At 42.1% G+C, this 20,885-nt stretch overlaps 1 protein-coding gene across 1 annotated transcript in view; it reads right to left on the bottom strand.

Annotated features, from left to right (window-relative positions):
* CEP192 (centrosomal protein 192) overlaps window positions 1–20,885 on the bottom strand; it is a 219,402-nt gene that overhangs the window by 18,008 nt on the left and 180,509 nt on the right. The window contains exons 48-52 of the mRNA XM_077808693.1: window positions 14,088–14,193; window positions 7,162–7,363; window positions 4,230–4,309; window positions 3,476–3,571; window positions 242–361 (exon numbers count right to left, since the gene is read on the bottom strand). Of these exons, the coding sequence (XP_077664819.1) occupies window positions 242–361; window positions 3,476–3,571; window positions 4,230–4,309; window positions 7,162–7,363; window positions 14,088–14,193 (604 nt within the window). The remainder of the gene's footprint in view (window positions 1–241; window positions 362–3,475; window positions 3,572–4,229; window positions 4,310–7,161; window positions 7,364–14,087; window positions 14,194–20,885) is intronic.

Below are 20,885 nucleotides of genomic sequence, written 5' to 3'. Positions count from 1 at the left end.
CTTCAAATTGCTATGTTGATCAAGAAGTGTGTAATATCTTTTTAAAATAATGATTATGAAAAATAGAATTGAGACTACCTGCAATTAAAGATTTACTCTAAAATTTAATTATGTGCTTAATAATATGTTTTGGACAAATAGCACAGTCTTGAAGTGTGATATATATGTATATATTTTATCCCACTTTAGCAAGTGATGTGGACAAATACTGAACATTAGCTTATGGTGTTCAGATACTTACCACTCCAGAAAGTTGAAATCTTAGTTTATGTTTCATGTGAGGTTCTGCAAGTGGGTGACACTCAAGGTCCCAAAATTGAGCATAGTCTCCTCTATCCCTAGGTAAAAAGATGATAGCAACCTACCAGGGTAGGGTAAAGTGTTAGTGAAAGTTTACTTAGACGTTTATATACCACTACAACCTTGTCTACATGAAAAAATTGCAGTATTTTGTACTGGTTTAACTATATCAGTTTAAATTCACAAACTAAGTGTGACACACTGTACCTCAAAGCAGCACCCTGGAACTTCCATACTTACCGTCGTCATGTAATGATATGTTTCCGACGAAGTATGCCTTGTATCATTTTAGAAGTCTTGATCTGTTGAAGATTATTATCCTGTTGGATTGTATGTCCTATCACTGTATGTGAAATTATGAAGTCTTGCTATGCGTGTGTGACTGAAATATGTTTTGAGGTTGGGAACACCCACAACTAGCCTTTCACGTACAACAATGGAGTAGCCAGACAGCAGTTAATGGCTCATCAACACCCATCAAGGAAAGAATCCACTATCTCAGAGAGAACACAGACAATGGAGACTGCTTGACCAATGAGGGCAGACTACCCACCTCACAGCAAAGATCTTTCCAGCAAGCTGGAAGAAACTATAAAAAGAGGGGAAGTGACATCATCACTTAGAGTCACTCCCTGCCACAACTCAAAACCTGGAAACACATCTGGAGGACAAAGACTTGGAACTGGTGGAGGGTGGTCCCAGGCTGAGAGAATCGCAGTCTGTGTATTGAGGATCTGTGACCTGTTTGTACCATCTGCCAAGGTGAGACATTTATTGATTCAAATCCTGTATAGTTTATAGAATTTAAACTGTGAATTTATTTTTGTTCCTTAAGTTACAAACTCTGATCTCTATGCCTGCTACTTATAATCACTTAAAATCTAGCTTTCTGTAGTTAATCTGTTTTTTATTTTACCTAAAACAGTGTGTTTTGGTTGAAGTACTTGGGAAATCTCAGCTCAGTTTACAAAGGCTAGTGTGTGTCCTCACCACATCAAGGGAAGGGCAGAGTGGGTAATGAATTTGAACTGGCCAGGCTTCTGACCAGTGCAAGATGGTATAGTACTGGGGAGCTGGAGAAAATTGGCTGGAGCTATTGATGGTTCATGTAAGGCTGGGAAAGCATTCATGTAACTCAGTTGGGTAGTGTTCCTACCCGTGGACATCTGTGCGTAAGTGCAGTACCTATCAGAGATTTGCGGCTTGCCACAGCATCACAGTGTGAGAAGGATACCCCAGGTTGGTGGGACAGAGGGCTCAGCAGTCCAGGTTGCACCCAGGGACCCTGTCACACCAAGTTACACTGGCTCAGCTTCCCTAAATTCTAAACTTGCTTGTGAGTGAATGTGCTACACTTGTTAGAGGTAATTTAAATCTGCATTACAATGAATTGGGTACGAGTCAACTTCATTTGAACAGCCTTAGACCTTGTCTACATGAGAAAGGGCTAGTCTCTGTGGAAGAGTGCATCAGTTTAACTAAAGCATTAATTTAAAACAGACTTAGTTAACCTGGTGCAAACCCCTGTATGAGTACTCGTAGTCTAAGGACTTGTGTACACAGCAAACTGGGGTATGAAGGTAAAATGCACTAGCCTGCAAATACTAACGGACTGCATAGACTCGGCTACTGAGAACTAGAAGTTCCTAGTGCACTGTAAGTGTAACTTGTTTTAGTTTAGCTTAAGTCAAACAAGTTAAAGCTGAACCAAAATAAGACATTTAAACTGTAAACAACTGTGTAGACATTCATTTTGGTTTAACTAAATCGGTGGAAGTTTGTGTGAAGACAAGGTCAAAAGTGAACTAGTTTGACAATCATTTTAACGCGAATTTGTTAAACTGGTGCACAAGTCAATTTAACTTAAGTAAAACCAAAATAAGTCTGGTTTTAACTGAAGCAAGCATCCACACAGTCTTCTGCATGAGTTTTATGAAGTCTATTTAAAATGAAGCTCAGGCTGAACTGGTGAAACTTCTGCATTTAGAATGGTATTCCCCTGAAATGTTAGCTTTCAGCGCTAGCAGACTAGCAATAAGCTTTCCAGCAGTACAAAGCATATATTCTTTTAAGTTCACCACATACATTTGCAATAGCTTCTATCATCGGGAAGCCTGAAAGTATTCTTTCTTTGAAGCGTTCTCAACCTTTTTCTTTCTGAGGCCACCACAATATGCTATAAAAACTCCATGGCCCAGCTGTGCCACAACTGTTTTTCTGCATAGAAAAGCTAGGATTGGTGTTAGGGGGTAGTAAGCAGGGCAACTGCTCAGTGCCCCATTCCACACAGGGGCGAAGTTAAATTGCTCAGGCTTCGACTTTAGCCCCGGGTGGTGGCTTGGGGCCCCGGGTTGTAGTCCTGCGCAACGGGGGTCCATGCACGGCAGACCCCCTACAACCTGCTCACAGCCCCCCGAGGGGGTCCTGGACCCCTGGTTGAAAACCACTGCTCTATTCCATTATATTAACAGTTGCAACACTTAAAGATCAAAATGATTTTTAGCATAGGCTTTATAAAACTGCATCACTGCACACGTTATTCAAAAAGCTCCACAAACTACAACTGATGAGTAGGTCTAAAGCTAAAAAAAAATAATTTACAAATATTCAGTGATTCCTTATACATGAGCTTTCGTGAGCTACAGCTCACTTCATCGGATGAAGTGAGCTGTAGCTCACGAAAGCTCATGCTCAAATAAATTGGTTAGTCTCTAAGGTGCCACAAGTACTCCTTTTCTTTTTGCGAATACAGACTAACAAGGCTGTTACTCTGAAACCTGTCCTTATACATGTTTCATCTTCAAAAAGTGTTAAAAAAATTTGCTCTCCTAAGAAAATAGCTTCATAGATGCAAAATATAATGTATGTATTGTAGGGATTTTTCTAGTATTGTCAATTGAGTTTACATGAAGAGACATATTGATGAGTGGATGCTAATGACCTTTCTCATACATCTGAAAATGAAGTACATCTGGCCCTATTTTGGATGGCCAGTGTTTTATCATTACCATTTAAATAGATGTTTAGATCAGTTTAAACTATTTCCAACTTTGAAGAAGTCCAGCTGAAAAGAGGTCATATTTCATAGAGTGCGTATGCTTCATGTAAGTAGTTACATTACAGTTAAGACAGCATTCATCTGCTTAAATTCATCATAACACTAAAAAAAGCTTACTTTTTCTTTTCCGTGAGCTCCAAGTGTACCAGACACACGGGAACATCTGAAAGCTGTGTAGGTAGCCCTGTAAACATCTCCACTTTCATCTACGCCCTACAAATGGGTAATTAAGTTTTCATAAATCAAATATAATAATCTGCTTCATAAAAAGTGTTCTAGAAGCATCCAAGCAAATGAAGAACATTCTATAAATATTTACAAAACTATCATGGTCTAATGACTTATAATAGAAAAAGTGGTACATTAGCTAGAAGTAGGGGTTCTCAAGTATTTTCAGTGTGGGTCACATCTCAGATTGCCTCATGGACCACCTTCTCTCCAGTTCATGATTGCATGGGTCTAGCCCCCATGCACTGGCAATCAAATGTTATCCCCCACATCCACAGCAATTGACCATAGAAAATATTAGGAAAATAACATATGTTTGATTTCTTAATGCAATCTAGCTGCGGGAGACTATGAGAGTCAACATCATGTGACCATCCAGCTCTCTACAAATCCAGTAGTGTCCCATGGACAACTTCTTGTCCACTAACCACACACAGAGTTTGGGGACCACTGAACTAGAGAAGAACAGCAATGAATAAGTCATCTAGCTACCCAAGTACAAATATTTCCTAACACAGAGATTTTTTAAGCTAGGAGAAATATTATCTGAAGAGTAAGTTAATAGGTATCACCTCCTTTAAAAATGCACCTGTTGAAAATCACACACACACACACACTATTTCCAATACAAATGTTTACTCACCTTGACATATGGTGGGGCAAAAGATGATAAGTGCCACTTCACATCTTCATTCCCATGATTTTCAATCTCTAGGTAGTTTTCTAAAAGAAAAGCCTCAGATTAGTAAATATGAAGTGAGAAATTTAGTATATGTGTTTTATAACTCTTTTTGAGTCTTTATATCTTTAAATAAAGAGTGATGAAGAGTAAATATTTGTGTTGTTGACAAGAGTAGTAACAACTCATGAACAATCTTCACATCTCAGTGCCAAATAAAGTGCTTTGCTCGCTTCCGCTTTGTACATTTTATCAACCTCTATTACAAAATTCTTGGGGGTTGAACAGCCTGCTGTGTTTAACCTGGAATGTGGATTTAAGCCTATTATTCTTCATCTAATGAAGGATCATATGGACACATCTACAAGACCTAAAGCCTCAAACTAAAGTTGTCCTTGACATCCCTAGCGTTTCTCAATTGAATCTGAATGGTACAAGCTACCCTCTCATGGTAAATTAATGAGCTCCAACTTCAGAGTATAAATCATTGGCAAGGGACAACTCAAGCATCTAGCTCATCAGATGAAGAAGATCTGGCATCTACAGACTTTGCACCTTGGCTGATGCAAGACTTGGCTGATGCTAGGTAAGTCAGTGGCTAGTTTGTGCTAGAAAACCTGTAGCTATAGACAGAACTCAGCATGGTGAATGGCAGCTAGGTTTACCAGCTCACCAAGATGTAGACAATCCAAACTCAGTGCACTGAGACCTGGGCAGATGTCTCCACATATTACTGGATACGCTGATCCAAAAAACCCACAAGTACAGAAGCACTTCTGACCCCTTCCCAAACAATGGCATTTGACTGTCCAAGGTACGACACCGCCATAGTTGGTGATAAATACTACAAACTCATTCTCTATATCTTTGTCAGGTCTGACCCTACCATTTTCTCCTGGACATCTGATGCCTTTTCTAGAAAATCCAGACCATGGGAAAAACAGAATCAAAACTTCCAGCACTGGCATTTTAACTATTGAAGCTTTGATGCTCACTGCACATAGTGACTGCTGAAGCTTCACTTTGGGGCTGAGTGAAACCTGTATCCAAGTCTCCAACACAGCCCTAATGCCAAACATGGTGAAAACTCAATGTGGACCATTAAACAATAACATTAGCTTTGACCTGAAGTAGGTCAAGAATAATCACCTGATGGTATTCTCAGGAGCTGACGGGTCAAAGTTACATCTTGGAACACATTTCATATCTTGAAATATCATGAACCTTTCCCAGGCAAATAAACCTATTGCTCATAACAATACCTTCAAAATCACTTCTGCGTCAGGTAGCACTTTAAGGAGTTAAACTGCTTATATTAAACTAGGCAGACATTACAGGGGGAGGAATGGGAAGAGAACATCTATCTCAGTTTCACAAACAACATAGCTTTCCCTCAAAATAATATAATAGGAAAAAATGAATTGATCAAATAAGCCTAAAAAATTCTTGGAATATTATGATTCAGTAAACTATAAAGCTAATGCATCACTATGTAACTCCTGATCTATTAGCTGTAACAAATGGCTGATACTGATGAAAATTCAGTAGATACCTATGGTGAGGCAATTTAATACAGTAGTTTTGAGCATTCTTGGACTTACAGAAATGGACTGAGGGTTCACAGATCTACTTTATTACCAACAATATTGTCAAGGCTGATTCCCCACTCTGGTACTTCAAGTGCAGAAGGTGGGGGCCCACAAGGATTCTAAAAATTAATACTGGCCACTCCAGGCTGATATTAAACTCCCATGGTCACAGTTTCTCTCTGACCTTGGATGGGTAGATGCTGCCACCACCCAAGTGCAAAAAAAACAAAAACAAAAAAACCACAGAACAAAAAACAAAACAAAAAAACAACAAACCCCAAAAGACACCATTGGGACCCAGGAAGGCACATTTGGGAATTCCTCCCTGTGGGGTACCCTCAAGCCCTTTCACCCCCCGTGTCCCCCTCCAGGGAAGAGCTGAGAAAGAAAGAGGAAATCAGCTGTTGCCACCAGCTTATTAAACAACATATGCACAAACCTCTTAGAATACCAAAAATCCAATCCTCTTCTTAAAAATAGTAAATTTTATTAAAAACTAAAAGAAAAAAAATACATCTGGAATTTAGGCTTTTGCTAGATTTAAAAAACCCACTTACAAAAATTAAACATCAAGAATAACCTTCTTGAGGTCCAGCTCAAAGGTTACAAGCAAAACAAAAAGCATTTGGGGTTACCATAGAGGAGTCCACAAGCCAATAAGAAATAAACCTAATCCCATCTTCCTAGACATTCCCTAATTTACTTACATATCTGGGGTTTCAGATAAGCAATCTCTAGGTATGATCTGATGGTTTTTCATACCTGGCTTAAAGCTTCTCACAGCATAACTGTTGCCCTGTTCCGCTCTTCCCCAGAGAACCACAACACACAGACAAAGGGAACCCACTGGCTCTTTTGGTCAGGTGCCCACTCCTTTCCTTTTACCTGTGGGCTTGTTAACCCTTTACAGGTAAAGCAAGTAGAGAACAGGTACTTAGAGGAATTTTATAGCTAATTGGCTGGCTGGGCGTCCATAAAAGGGAGCTATCCCCCTCCCATCCCTTCATTTATCACAAATGCCCTCTTAGAGAAACATTATCTACAAAACTTCTCAACATTGGGGTGTTTGTACACAATCTATCAGAAATTTATGTGGCTATATTGTGTTCAAAAAAATTAAGAGCTCTGCAGACAAAAAACTGTCATTACATGAAATTACATCAAAAGAGTGGGTTTGACTAGTCATACTAGTAACTAAAGGAATAAAAATGATAAATAAGTTATTTTCATTCTTGCAACGTAGCAAACTTAAAGGCTGAACACTTGACGCTAGTGGAAGTGGTAATTTTATGAATAATTGATATTACCTGAGCTTTCACCAAATCCTGTTTCAGGAAAAATAATAGTTCTGTTCTTTATTTCAACGTTTGTTGAAGGTAGCTTTGGAAGTGGTTTTATCATATGAATGACCGACTCAGATGCTGGCGTAAGGACATCAAGTTTTTTAGATATTGAGCCGGTTGAAGATACATCCTGGGCAATGTCTTCTCGAATCTGAACTTTAATGAACTTTTGCACAATTTTGAGGTAAAAAAAAGAACAATGTTATATTACAAGTCAATCCAAATGGCTAGTTCTTATTTACTGTGAGCCACACACATCCCAACAACAGGCTCTGCTCATGCCCTTCGTCTCAAAACCATGTCTCAATGGTACAAAAGCAGTAACCATGTATCAATGACTTTAACAAATAGAAAAAATGGTTACTCACCTTCTCAGAACTGTTGTTCTTAGAGATATATATTGCACATGTCCATTACTCTGCAGTTGTGCATGCGTCTCATGCATCAACAGCGAGTATTCCCTCGCACTGTCTGTCAGGGTGGCTTTGTCCTATCTTGTCTCCTTGTGCTCCATGTCCAGGTTATAAGGGTGATGTTATCATACCCCACCCTTCAGTTTCTTAGCACCGAAAACCGAAGGTAGACTCCAGTGTGTTGGGGAAGGAGAGTGGGTCATGTAATGGACATATGCAACACATTTTGAAGAAGTTATGAGAAGGTGAGTAAACTTTTCTTCTTTGAGTGCTTGGTTATATCCATTACATTGTAGGTGATTACGAAGCTCTTATCAAACGTGTTGGGTCTCAGAGGCTCATTGGAAGGACTTCAAGACTGCTTTTCCCACCTTTGTGTCACCTCCTGATGCAGTCCTAAGACCACAGTGACCAATAAATGTGTGGACAGAAGACGACATCACTAGTCTCCAAATATCCATAATAGGGACATGTACCACTAATGCTGCCAAGGCTGCATATGTCCTGGTAGTGCGTGCCATCAACTTTTCAGGTAGCATCCTGTCCATTGCAACGTAAAAAAGATGCAACTGGTAATCCATTTTGAGAGTCTGAATCGTAACTGGATGTCCCTTCATGTGTTCTGCATAGGAAACAAACAACTAGGTGTAGACCCTGAAAGGTTTGTTCTGTCCAGGTAAAATGACAAAAGCTCAATGCACATTTAGGGTGTGCAGCTTTTCTTCATCCTTGTGAAGATGTGGCTTTGAAAGGAAAAAAACAGGTAAGCATAGAGATTAAGGTGGAAATCTGAAACCACCTTTGACAGAAATTTTGGATGAGGTCTGAGCTGAACTTTGTCCATATAAAAAACAGTACTGGGGATCCGTGACAAGTGCCTGCAATTCCCTCTCTCTCCTGGCTGAAGCGATGACCACCAGAAAGCCTACTTCAGTGAAAGATGCAGAAACAAAAAGAGATGCTAAGGGTTTGAAATGGGGAACTCATAAGAACAGACAACACTAAATGTGAAGTCTCAAATGGGCACTGGGCCACAAACAGGAGGGTATAATCTATCTCGGGGAGGGCAAACTTTTTGGCCTGAGGGCCGCATCAGGTTTTGGAAATTGTATGGAGGGCCCGTTAGGGGAGGCTGTGCCTCACCAGGCGTGGCCCAGCTCCCGCTTCTCGCCCCGATACCCACCCCCTGGGACACCTGCCCCATCCAACCCTCCCTGTTCCCTGACGGCCCCCAGGACCCCTTCCCCACCCCCCCCCCACTCCCTGTAGCCTGACTGCCCTGACTACCCCCCGCTGCCCCATCCAACCCCTCCTCTCATTCCTGACTGCCCCCCCGGAACTCCTGCCCCATCCAACCACCCCTTCTCCCTGTCCCCTGACTGCCCCCTGGCTACCCCATCCAACCCCCCCTCCTTCCTGACTGCCTCCCCGGGACCTCTGCCCCCATTCAACACCCCTGTTCCCCACCCTCTGACTGCCCTGACCCCTGACCATTCCCCTGCCCCCTCCCCCCAAACTCCCCTGCCCTCTATCCAACCCCCCCCCATTCCCTGCCCCCTTACCACGCTGCCTGGAGCACCGGTGGATGGTGGCGCTACAGCCGCGCTGCCCGGCTGGAACCAACCATGCCACTGTGCAGCACAGAGCACCGAGTCAGGCCAGGCTCTGCAGCTGTGCAACCCCAGGAGCTCGCAGCCCCGCTGCCTGGAGCATTGCGCTGGCGGCACAGTCAGCTGAGGTTACAGGGGGAGGGGGAACAGCAGGGGAGGGGCCGGGGCCAGCCGGACAGTAGTTTGCCCATCTCTGATCTTTCTAGACTGTTAAGTAATCTGGCCATGACAGGATTGGTGAACTCAGTTTTACCACTGATTTTAGGATGAAATGCTGAAATTGTGGCCAAAGGAACTTTAAGAGAGCTGAAGGATAGAATAAATTGATTGATGTGAGAGAGAGAGAGAGAGAGAGACTAAAATGTCTTAAATCAATGTAGGGAAGATGACAGATTCCAGGAAGCTGCCTAGAAAGAGAACTGTTTCCACTTACTCATGCAAGCAGCCTTTGTAAAGGCTATTAAGCAGGACATCCTGGACTGTCACTGAGAGATACAGATTTCTAACCACAGCATTGGTTCTAACCACAGTATTGAGAACTGTAATGGTTCTGCTAAGATCAGTAAAGAACAATCCAGTGCCACAGCTGCAGCAAGAGCCAGACTTGATGGCCCCTTGAGAGGGCACTGGAGTTAATGGTTCAGGGTCAGGAGAGACCATATAAGCCCGCGCTGGGGAGCGGCCGGAAGGATGCACTTTGGCATAGATACTGGAGTGGGTTTCAGAGGATTGCATTCTTTGAGACATTGACTAACCTGATTCTGACTTCCTCTTAAGAGTGAGACTGCTCTGAAGCCCTGGGTCTCTCAGAAAGACCCAGCAATGGTGAGCTTCTACCTCTCGTGGTAGACAAAGTAGGGGGAGTGCTTTGGGAAAAAGTCTTCAAAGCCCCTTCTAAACAACGACAGGGCTCAGACGCAAGTCTTAAGGCAGCCCCCATGAGAGACACTGAAGTAATTTCTGTCTGTTTTTTTCTTCTGGTTTTAATGCCCCTGCAGATGGAACACCTGTCTCAAATGCGCCCTGCACCAATATTTTAGAAAGCATGAATGAATGTTACTGATGGCCTGGGTTTCCAGCAACAGAATGAGATTTAAAGCTGAGGGACTATGACTAAGTCAGCTGGTACCCAGCAAGGCCCAGAGGCCCAACTGAGCCTAAACTAAGCAAAACAAAAATGAGATTTCTAAGAAAATAAAAATATATGTCCGAAGGACCAGGAAACCATTAGGAAAGATACTTAGCTTTTAAACAACCTGTAAGCCCAGAACCCTGACTACAGACCAAAAACAGTAAGAAGGAATCGAAGTCGGGGCGCAATGACTCCACCCTTTATACACTCGATACAGAGCAAGAGGAGACAAAGAGTCTATGGGTATTATTAGGGAAAACTCTCCTACTTTGATGTATGAGACACACACACCTACACCTACTGTGTAATGGACATATGCAAGCACTCACAGAATCATTACGTTTCTTCTACTAATGTAGGGACTAAAATTGTCAACTCTCAACTGAAAATTCTTGAGTGAGCACGGTCAGAAGAGCAGAATAATATAAATTTGGAAAGCTTTTTAGTCACATTATTCTTCCTCTCTCTCTCTAGAGATGACACTGCTATACTTTTTTTAATCTGGTTAATTTGATTTTATATTTCCCATGTCAGTGAATACGCCATCCTATCCTTTATCCTTGGTTTCAAAAATCTTCTCTAAGTAAATCATTAAAGAAAAATAGTTTGAAGGAAAGATAATTCTAATGTGTATTTGATTTTTGACTGTAGAAAGGTTTATTTTAGAAAACAAATGATTCCACTACAGTGTCAAAATACTAGTATTTTCAATCAGGTGGCTCCCTACATAGTTTACCAGATTATATTCTTCCTCCCCTAAAAGTAACAAGGACCCTTTTACTTGAGACAGAAACACTTTCAGATGCCCAGAAACAATTCTGAAGATATGTGGTCTCATTTTTAAAGTTTAAAATGGTGTATGCATTGTAAACTGAATGTTTCGCAAACAAGGATGGAAGCATTTACCCCAAACCTACTAGCCTGAGAACTAAGCTTAGCAGGCAAGATGAAAAATACTGGTAACATGATGCCACTTCAAAGAGACTGTGCCCCTTCCTCTAACCAATAGTAGTTTTTTTTTAAAACAAACAAACAAACAAACAATGCAGCCTTCTGAATATTCTTTAAGTATAGTCTGGTTAGAGGTTCTACTGATTACAGTGATATTCTCTACACTTAAAATGGGGAATGTAGCTGGAAATGGTAATACCTCTAAAATTGGAATGAACTTCAAATGGGCCCACTATAGTAGTAAGTGCTGGTCAAATAAAGTATTCATAAACTATATTTGAATTCCACAAGTATTAATCTATTATTTATTTGCTTAATCATGTTTGGCAGGTCAAACGCCACAAAATAGTGTTTAAGCAAATTAACAAATTTCCATATAGTTAAAGTTAGTTGAACGGGCAAACCCTATTTGCTACATCCATTGTTTCTGTTATAACTTCACTGTAGAAAAAACTGAGGTGAAGACAGGAGAGTATAGCAGATCTTGAGCTGATTTCTGTGGTACCCACTTCCTCATCTTACCCCACTGACTACCTTTCTTCTCCTCCCAAAATGTCCCTAAATTGTACTTTTCTCTTGCCCATCCTCAGCCAGGGACCCAAAATACTGATTTGGAAATTTTACTAGATACTGAATAGCTGGAGGACATAGCTCTACAGAGAGCTATGAAAGATGGGGTACCCCGCCATTGAGAGGCAGTGCCCAAAGCAAGAAGCCAACACCCAACCCACCTTCAGCTGCTACAATTCCTAGCAGTTTCCAGCTAGTAGGGGAAGAATCTGAAGCTCTGCCTAGCTAGCCATCTCTGGCAGCTGGAAGGGAGAACAACATTATTCTGTTTTCCTTTGCAGAGCCCACGGGCTGCTGCAAGGTGAAGTTTCTGCTACTACTCTTTCCACAGCCTTCATTTTTCAGTCTCCTTCTGCAACAAACAGTTCCAGTAGCTGTCTCTGCTGTTCCTTCTAGCTTTCCCATGATGTAGCATGATGAAATTTAACTGATTCTTTCAAGTTTTACTGCTGACCACAGGGATTTGAAAGACAGCAGTGAAATCTGACAAAGCTCTCTTGCAGCTTGTAGAAACGCTACAGTCAGCGGTGTGTCTGCAGATTTTAAGGAGACAGCACTGCATTAGTTTAATCTTAGTAACTTTACCTTGCCTCTTTGGACAAATACATTATAAAAGGTCCTACATTATATTGGGCACTGAGAATGTAGTCAAATCTTTATTTCACAAACTTTTATTCAGAATCTGAGGTACAGGTTGTCAATTCAATTCAATTAGTATATGATTTCTTAGAGAAGTGACTTCCCGAGGAAGTACTTTAACTCTCTGTTGTGTATTTAGTTTAGTGCCAAAGCACTTGATGGGCACCCATGAATTGTTTTTGGAAGTATATAAAAAAAAATTGTTTTGGCATTAGTGATCAGCTGGCCCTAGCTCATGACAAAGCTTTTAGAAACATCCAAAATATGATTACTTTTGTTAGCTAAAGGTGGTAATACCTGAAGAGACTGGTTCATTTTATGAGTGATAGAGTTTTAATTAGCATATACAAGATATTTCTATGGAAACATTGTCATTGATCGGATTTATTAAATTGTAACGTTATAATCAGAATTTTAAATGGTTTGAGTTCATATCTGTTGTACACCAAACTCTGCATTGTAAACACTAAACAGTGAACTCCTATTGCGGAATACCTTCCCACAGGAAGCATAACCCCCAACACTTGGTACTGTTAAACAAGTTGGGAGAACACTAGAAAGACCACCATACAGGGACCCATCCTATATTTGGCAGGAGGATAAACTGGATAATGCAAGGGACTTTTGCCTTCCCTAATTAATATTAGCGCATGAAGTTTTCTTGTGTTGTTTCATATTTATATAAAATATTCCAGGAATCTCTCAAACCAATTCAATGGTGTAGTACTGACTGATGTCAGTATCTTTGACTGAGATTCACAAGAGACCTTGCACCTTTTAAATACACTAAATCAGTGGTAGGTTTCAGAGTAGCAGCCGTGTTAGTCTGTATCCGCAAAAAGAAAAGGAGTACTTGTGGCACCTTAGAGACTAACAAATCAGTGGAATGCAAACTTTGTTCCCTTAGTAATATTTCTGCATTTAAATGCCTTAATTCAAAACAGATATTGCCAGAAAAAAACATGTTTGGACAGAAGCAGGTAGACGAGAAAAGACTGGTGTTTGTATATTCCTTGCCATACACCTAGTCTATTGCTTTTTACAGTTCTGCAGGCTTCAGAAAGCTAGATATGTTTTGCTGAATCAGGCCCCAAACAAGCAAGTGCTCACCACCTTTGTCTAGCAACAAACTACTATAGATCTCCTACTCACTGAGATACTAAATTAAAGTACAGAAAAGTGTAAGTGCTTAACAGGTGTGTGGCAATTTTAGATATAACTCAGTCCATTTTAGGAGCCCACCATTCTTCTTCAAAGACTGACAACCCCTATCAAACCGAGAACCTTTCGATCCCAAAACAATAGCTTTAACCTATTCAATGAAATGAAATATTCCCCATTAAGTATGAGTAACCTATTTTTACATTTCAATGAACTCCTACTTTAATAGTTTTATCCCCAAAGGGTTTTAAAATTATCTTTACAAGCTTATAGAACAGACTTTCATGGGAAAAGTAAGTTTAGTGGAATGGTAAAGTAATGAATTAGTGTCCCAAAATTAAACTGACTTTTAGCAATATGATAACCAACAATTATCTTAAGATTTCATGGAATCTTTAAGAAAACCACTTTTACCTTTTGTCCATTGTCACAATGTATATAAATTAGACCACTCCAAGGAAATACTGAAGGCTTTGTGGCAAGTGACGGATTAGGACTCACAAGAATTAAGATACTGGTCCTAAACAAAGGATAAAAAAGCCAGTAAAAACTATAGTATCTACATACAAAACTGAAAATCTATACCGTTAATTCTCTTTGCACATCATAACTCATGACATATCAAAATCACTGAATGCTATCTAAGTAAGAACGAACGTTAGATATAGGACTTTAAAGTTCTAGATCTTAATGCAGTGGGTAAACATAATTCCTAGTACTAAATTTATATCCTATGTATTACTGCAATTTATGGTCTCTGTATGTTTCAAAACCTTGATAACTGCATATATGTACACTCCACTTAAATGTAAGTGCCAATGGTTGTAAAAGTTGTCCCTTTCTGCTTTGGAGAAAGCAGGAAGCTGGCTATATGTTCCAGAATCCCTAGAAAAGATAGTTTTGTCATACTCATTGAAAATAGGACTTAAGGACTTGTGGGCTCTAGTTTGTACTGTTGGGGCAAAGTGACCTGGGTAAGGAATATTTAAGGCACCCTTTAAACCAGTCAACATAAAAGCCGGCTTTCCTCTTCTTTTCCTTGCAGTTGCCACTGATTATGGTGAAAATAAAAGCATTCCAATTGCACGGAGGGTTCCCACCAATCCTAATGCAGGGCCAGATACCTTGAAGTCTATTGAGGACTTCATGGCCTCAGAACAACACAAAGTTTGGCTAAATCAGAGAGCACACGGATACTCCAATTTAACTTTCTATACTATGAACATGCATAGAGAGGTTACAAAGGGAGTACACTGGAATTAAAAAGATCTTGTTACAAAGCTGCAGTAAGTTAGGAGCACCGATATGTCAGAAGTGCTCGCTTTTTCAGTTCTTTTGAGTCTTGACCTCTTCTTTGGAAGACTCCACCTCATCAGATGCTCCAGAACTCTGTACTACTGACAAAGTGCTGAGGCTACAAGTGCATCTGAAATCTGAGGAACCTTTCTACTTTGAGCATGAGTGTATCAGGCATTTTGGAGATGAAATTACACAGGGAATTCTGGATTTGCTCCAATGCTTGCAGTGCTGACAGAGTCTTGGGACTCAGTAGCCACGGTGAAATCAGGCCATTACTTTTAGAGTTTACCCTTTGAAGCACTCCAGGCTGGTCTTGATTTGGACTTATGGAAATCTTTCTAGAGTGTCTCAAGGAGGACTTTGGAGGCAGTCTCACATATCTTAAGTGTTCAGGAGACATTTGTAGGTAGGCACCGCCCCGCATTTGGTGGCTGACTCCCAGGAGAATGAAACAGCAGACAATTTCAAGCCATGCCAATGCAGCAGAACACAATTAAATGGATGAGCCTGAGTGGCTGGTCTTCCTTCCTCCCTAGATCCTGAAGAAATTGATCACATTTTGTAATACAGAAATATCTCACACACCTAGAACACAAGACCCAAGGCAAATGCCAAAATGCTTGATTAATGAATGTGGAGAATTACTTGTGGCTGTTTTACAAATATCCTGCATGAGATGTATGACCTTGAGCTACTCCCCTGCCAGAATACAAACAAAGAGAAATACAATCTGTCTTGAAGACAGATTTTGTTGGTATTAAGCTAATAGCTGAGTGGACAGTCTAAAGTCTGTCACCAGTTTGGGTCTATGATCTTTGACATCTAGTTTGTAGAGCAAGCCTTTGTTGGGATAAAAATGGAACTAAGAAAAAAACTGGCAGAATGGTTCATTTTGGGACAACCCCAAACCCAACCCACAGAAATTAATTTTGGGATGCTCTAGCAGTCTTTCATGTTTGAAGAATTTAATATAGAAACAAATCAGTCATGTGAGTCTGAAAGTTAAAACTAAAGTCTGCCACAATTTGATCTTTTTATGTGAGAAACTTCAATTCAAAGGTACTTCACCTTGTTTACAGGAAGTTGAAGGTGCCCATGATTCTTTGTCACTCCCAGTTGATGGCATGGGTTCCAGTCCTTTTCTTTTCAAACTTGTCTTGACAGAGCCTTTCCATCATATCCTCAGTCTTCCACATCCTTTGTTGCAGTCCTCTTCCTCCCATGCTTTTGGTGCTGGCGATTCTTTTCCCATTCTTGTCACATCAAGCCCACCTCAAACACATCCTCTCCAGCCTATTGCTGAAAGTCCCAAATTCATCTTTTCCCTAATTTCTTCCATGTACACACTGTCTACCCTCTGGTTGCCTCCCACTAACACCAGTATATTATTTTCTACTATCTGTATCTTTTAATCTCTCTCTAAGATGAAGAAGTTATTCACCTTATGCAGTAACAATGGTTCTTAGAGAGGTGTCCCCTGTGGTTGCGCCACTGTAGGAGTGCTTGCGTCCCTGCGCTGCTGATTGAAGAACTTCTGCAGCAGCGTCTGCTAGGCCCACACATGTGCTGCCTCTCCTTCTGCCCTGCCACAAGGCTAGTCAGCGCATGCAGGCTAACCCCCCTCAATTCCTTCTCTATCTCAGAGTCGTTGACAAGAACTCTGAAGTAGAGGGGAGGAATGTGGGTTGTGGAGCACCTACAGGAGGACACAATCTCGAAGAACTATGGCTATTGCGCAAGGTGAGTAACTCCTTCGAGTAGTATCCCTATGGGCTCTCCACAGTAGGCGACTCCTGAACAGTATGCTCACCGGAGGGCTGGGACTTGGGAGTCAGGTCAGTTACAGATGACAGTACTGTGGAGCCAAAGATGGTATTGGAGGTGATCGCACACTGTTCTGCAAAGGTGTGGACTGATGCCCATGTCACTGCTCAACAGATTTCTAAGGTGGCAACATATCAGGAGATAGACCTTGTGGAGTGCGTGCAAATACTATCTGGAGAGGTCATGTTGTGAACCTGATAACATTGTCTAATGCCGTTTGAGACCCATTTGGAGAGCTTCTGGGGTGATGTTGCTGAACCCTTAGATCTTGCTACAACAAAAAGGAAAAGCTTAGGTGACTTCAGGAAAGCCTTCTTCTATCCAGGTAAAAGGCTAGGGCTCTCCTGACATCTAGTGTGTGTAATATAGCCTCCCTATTGTCACAGTACGGCTTTGGGTAGAAGATTGGAAGGTGATCAATGGGTTCATGTGGAATGGGGAGGTTACCTTAGGGATGAATTTTGGATGTGGTCTGAGTGTAACCTTGTCCCAAAAGAATAGTGGGGTGTAGGAGGGAATGTGCCATCGGAGCTGTATTTCTTCTATTCTCCTTGCCAAGGTGATTGCTATCAGGAAGGCCATTTTCACTGAGATGTATGTAAATGAACATGTGGCCATGGGTTTGAAGGGAGGCCAAGTCAGTCTTTTCAATACAGTAACTCCTTGCTTAATGTTGTAGTTATGTTCCTGAAAAATGTGACTAAGAATTAATGTAAACAGTGGGGTTTAGGTTCCCGGGAAATTTTTCTCACCAGACAAAAGAATTATATTTTGGGACAAGGTTTTTTTATATATATATACGCATATATATATATATATATATATATATACACACACACACACACACACACACACACACACACACACACACAAACTATACATTTTAAACAATTTAATACTGTACACAGCAATGATGGTTGTGAAGCTTGGTTGAGGTGGTGAAGGCAGAGAGTGGAATATTTCCCAGGGAATTCCTTACTGTTAAATGATGAACTAGAACAGCTGAGCCCTCAAGGGTTAACACATTGTTAATGTAGCCTCACACTCTATGAGGAAGCACAAATGGAGGGAGGAGAGACAGAATGGCAGACAGAGACACACACCCTGTGTGTGTGAGAGAGAGACGTTCATTGCCCCTTTAAGTACGCTGACTCCACTCTAAGTGCAGTGCCTTTTTAAGTAGATCAGCCAGTTGAGACAGCCCCTGCTGCCAGCACGCTCTCTCCGTCCTGAGCCCTGTCATATCCCCCCTGCTCTATGGAAATGGCATAAGTTGAGGGCTAATGTCAGGGTGTCCTCCTGCCCCTCTCTCCCTCCCCATGCACAGCAAGCAGAATGCTCCTGGGAGAAGCTCCAAGGCAGAGGGCAGGAGCAGCACATAGCAGTGAGGGGAGGGACAGCTGAACTGCCAACAATTAATAGCCTGCTGGGTGGCTGCTGCACATGGAACTTAGGGGAGCAGGGAGCTGATAGACGGGCTGCCGGTCCACCCTGATTCCAAGCCCCCACCATCTAGCTCCAATGGGCTGCTCTTCCTGCAAGCAGTGGACAAAGCAGGCGGCTGCCAAACAACGTTATAAGGGAGCACTGTGCAACTTTAAATGAGCATGTTCCCTAACAAATCAGCAACGTAACAACGTTAACCGGGACGACTTTAAGTGAGGAGTTACTGTACCACGTTTAGGTCTCAAGTGGGAGAAGGCACTCGAGGTTGTGGGAAAAGGTTTACTATATTCTCGAGGAATCTTTTAGAAGTTGGGTGCGACAGTACTGAGTATCCCTCTACTGGTTGGTGGAAGGCTGCTATAGATGCTAGGTGGACTCAGAGAAAGCCCCAGTCTTTTTAGGGTCACTGCATAATTTAAGATATGTGGAACAGTTGCAGAGGTCGGGGAGATTTGTTGGGAAGTACACCAAATCCAAAACCTGGACCATTTCTGCAGATAAGTGTTGTGTTGAGGACTTTCTACTGTGTAGTAACCCCTCATGCCTCCTTCAAACAGCAGCTTTCTAGATGTTGGAAATTAAGAAGAAACAATGCTTTGAGGCAGAGAATCCTCAGGTTGGGATGAAGAGGACATCATTTGTTCTGCAAGAAGAGGTACGGAGTGGCTGGGAGAGATTGGCAGGCATATCGCGAGCTGTGACAGGTAAGGGTATATGACATGCTCCATCTCCTTATTTTCAGCAGGACTTCAACAGTAGGGGAAATGGAGGAAAGACAGAGAAGGTTTCTGTCCCAGTGGAGATGAGAGCATCGCCCAGGCAGTGTTGTCCTATCTCTGCTCTGGAACAGTAGTGTGGACATTTCTTGTTCAGGTAAGTGGCAAACAGGTCTGTGTTCAGCATCCCCTATCACCTGAATAGATAGTGTAGTACTCTTGGTTCTAGCTCCCACTCATGGTCGTGTGGGAATTTGCAACTGAGACTGTCTGCTATTGAATTTTGTGTGCTCGAGGGCTAGGCTGCTGACAGTGTAATGTCATGGGAGATACACCAGTTCCATAGTCTCATCACCTCCTCACCGAGGGAGGGGCGACCTGACTCCCCCTTGTTGATTTATGTAGTACATACAGGCTACATTGTCTGTTAGGACTTTTGTGTGCGATCCTTTGGTCAGTGTGAGGAAGTGGGCGAGGCATTCCTGATGCCCTTAGTTTGAGGAGATTGGTGTGAAGAGATGCCTGTGGGTGACCACTTGTCTTGTGTCTTGAGGTTGTTTAGATGTGCACTCCACCCTATCAGAGAAACAACGACAGGGGGGTTTGGGAGAAGGGGATCCCCTTGCAAATGGTGGCTGGGTCTTTCCACCAGTCTAAGGAGTTCTTGATTCTGGTGGGTTGTAACAGGGGTTTGTCTAGTCTGTCCCTCTTTGGTCTGCAAACTGAGCTGAACCACATCTGGAGGCATCAAATGTGAAGCCTGGCATGTGGTATTATTGTTGTGGTTGCTGCCATATGCCCCAAGAGTTGGAGGCACTGTCTCGTTGATATTTGCAGGCTACTTCGAATGGTCTCCAAGTGCGGCCCCGGAGAGAAATCTGTGATGAGGTAGGAGAGCTCTGGCCTGTAACGAGTCGAGGTCGGCTCCTATGAATTCCAAGTGTTGCACTGGAATGAGGGTTCATTTTTGGTCATTGATCTGTAAGTCCAGGTCTGTAAACAAGCATCTTGCAGCTTTGATGACTCGGTAAGCCTCCTGGAGAGACCAGGCTCTAAGGAGGTAATCATCCAGGTAAGGGTAAATCATGATCCCTTGGGAGCATAAGTGTGCCCCCACTACTGAAAGAACCTTGAAAATACTCTAGGGGCCAATGATAGCCCTAAGGGGAGTACTGGTAGTTGTCTTGTCCCAGAGAGAATCTGAGAAATCGTCTGAGAGTTGGTTGGACTGAAACATGAAAGTATGTGTCTTGAAGGTTGAAAACCAGTCTCCCTATTCCAATGCTGGAACGATCATTGCTAGTGACCATTTTGAATTTTTGAGCTTTGACAAACTTGAGAGCTCTGAGGTCTAGTATGGGTCTCCAACCTCCCTTCCTCTTGGGTATTAGGAAATAGCGAATAGAACCCTTTGCACTATAGATGTTGAGGTACTGGTTCTATAGCTCCTTAACTGGAGGAGACTACCTACCTCTTGCCATAGTAAACTTTTATGATAAGGGTCCTTGAAGAGGGATGGGAAAGGTGTTATGGAGGTGACAGGGAGGCAAAATGGATACAGTACCCATTGCGAGTGATCGCTAGGACCCATTGGTCCAATGTTATGCTTTCCCAGGTGCTGTGGAATTCTGCCATAGAATTCTACTGGCTGGAGGCCAAATGGGTGGATGGCAGTGGTCGGTTGTAGCAAACGGGGGGGGAGTGGTCTATCAATGTCTCAACCAACACATCAAAATTAGTGCTTGGATGTGGATGGCTGGGATGAGGAAGGTTGCAGGCCAGATTGTTTACGCCTCAAAAATTTTTTCTTCTTCCCCTGTGGGTCATATTAGCATTGAGCCAGATAATGGGAGGTGCATGGTTTGTGCTGGGGCTGTGGACTAAACTTCCTCTTTTGTCCCAGCGTATGGATGCCAAGAGAACGGAG

This window comes from Eretmochelys imbricata, chromosome 2, assembly GCF_965152235.1.
Source record: "Eretmochelys imbricata isolate rEreImb1 chromosome 2, rEreImb1.hap1, whole genome shotgun sequence".
NCBI lineage: Eukaryota > Metazoa > Chordata > Testudines > Cheloniidae > Eretmochelys > Eretmochelys imbricata.
Note: the sequence above shows the minus strand (reverse complement) of the source record. Positions and strands in the feature narration are given on the sequence as shown.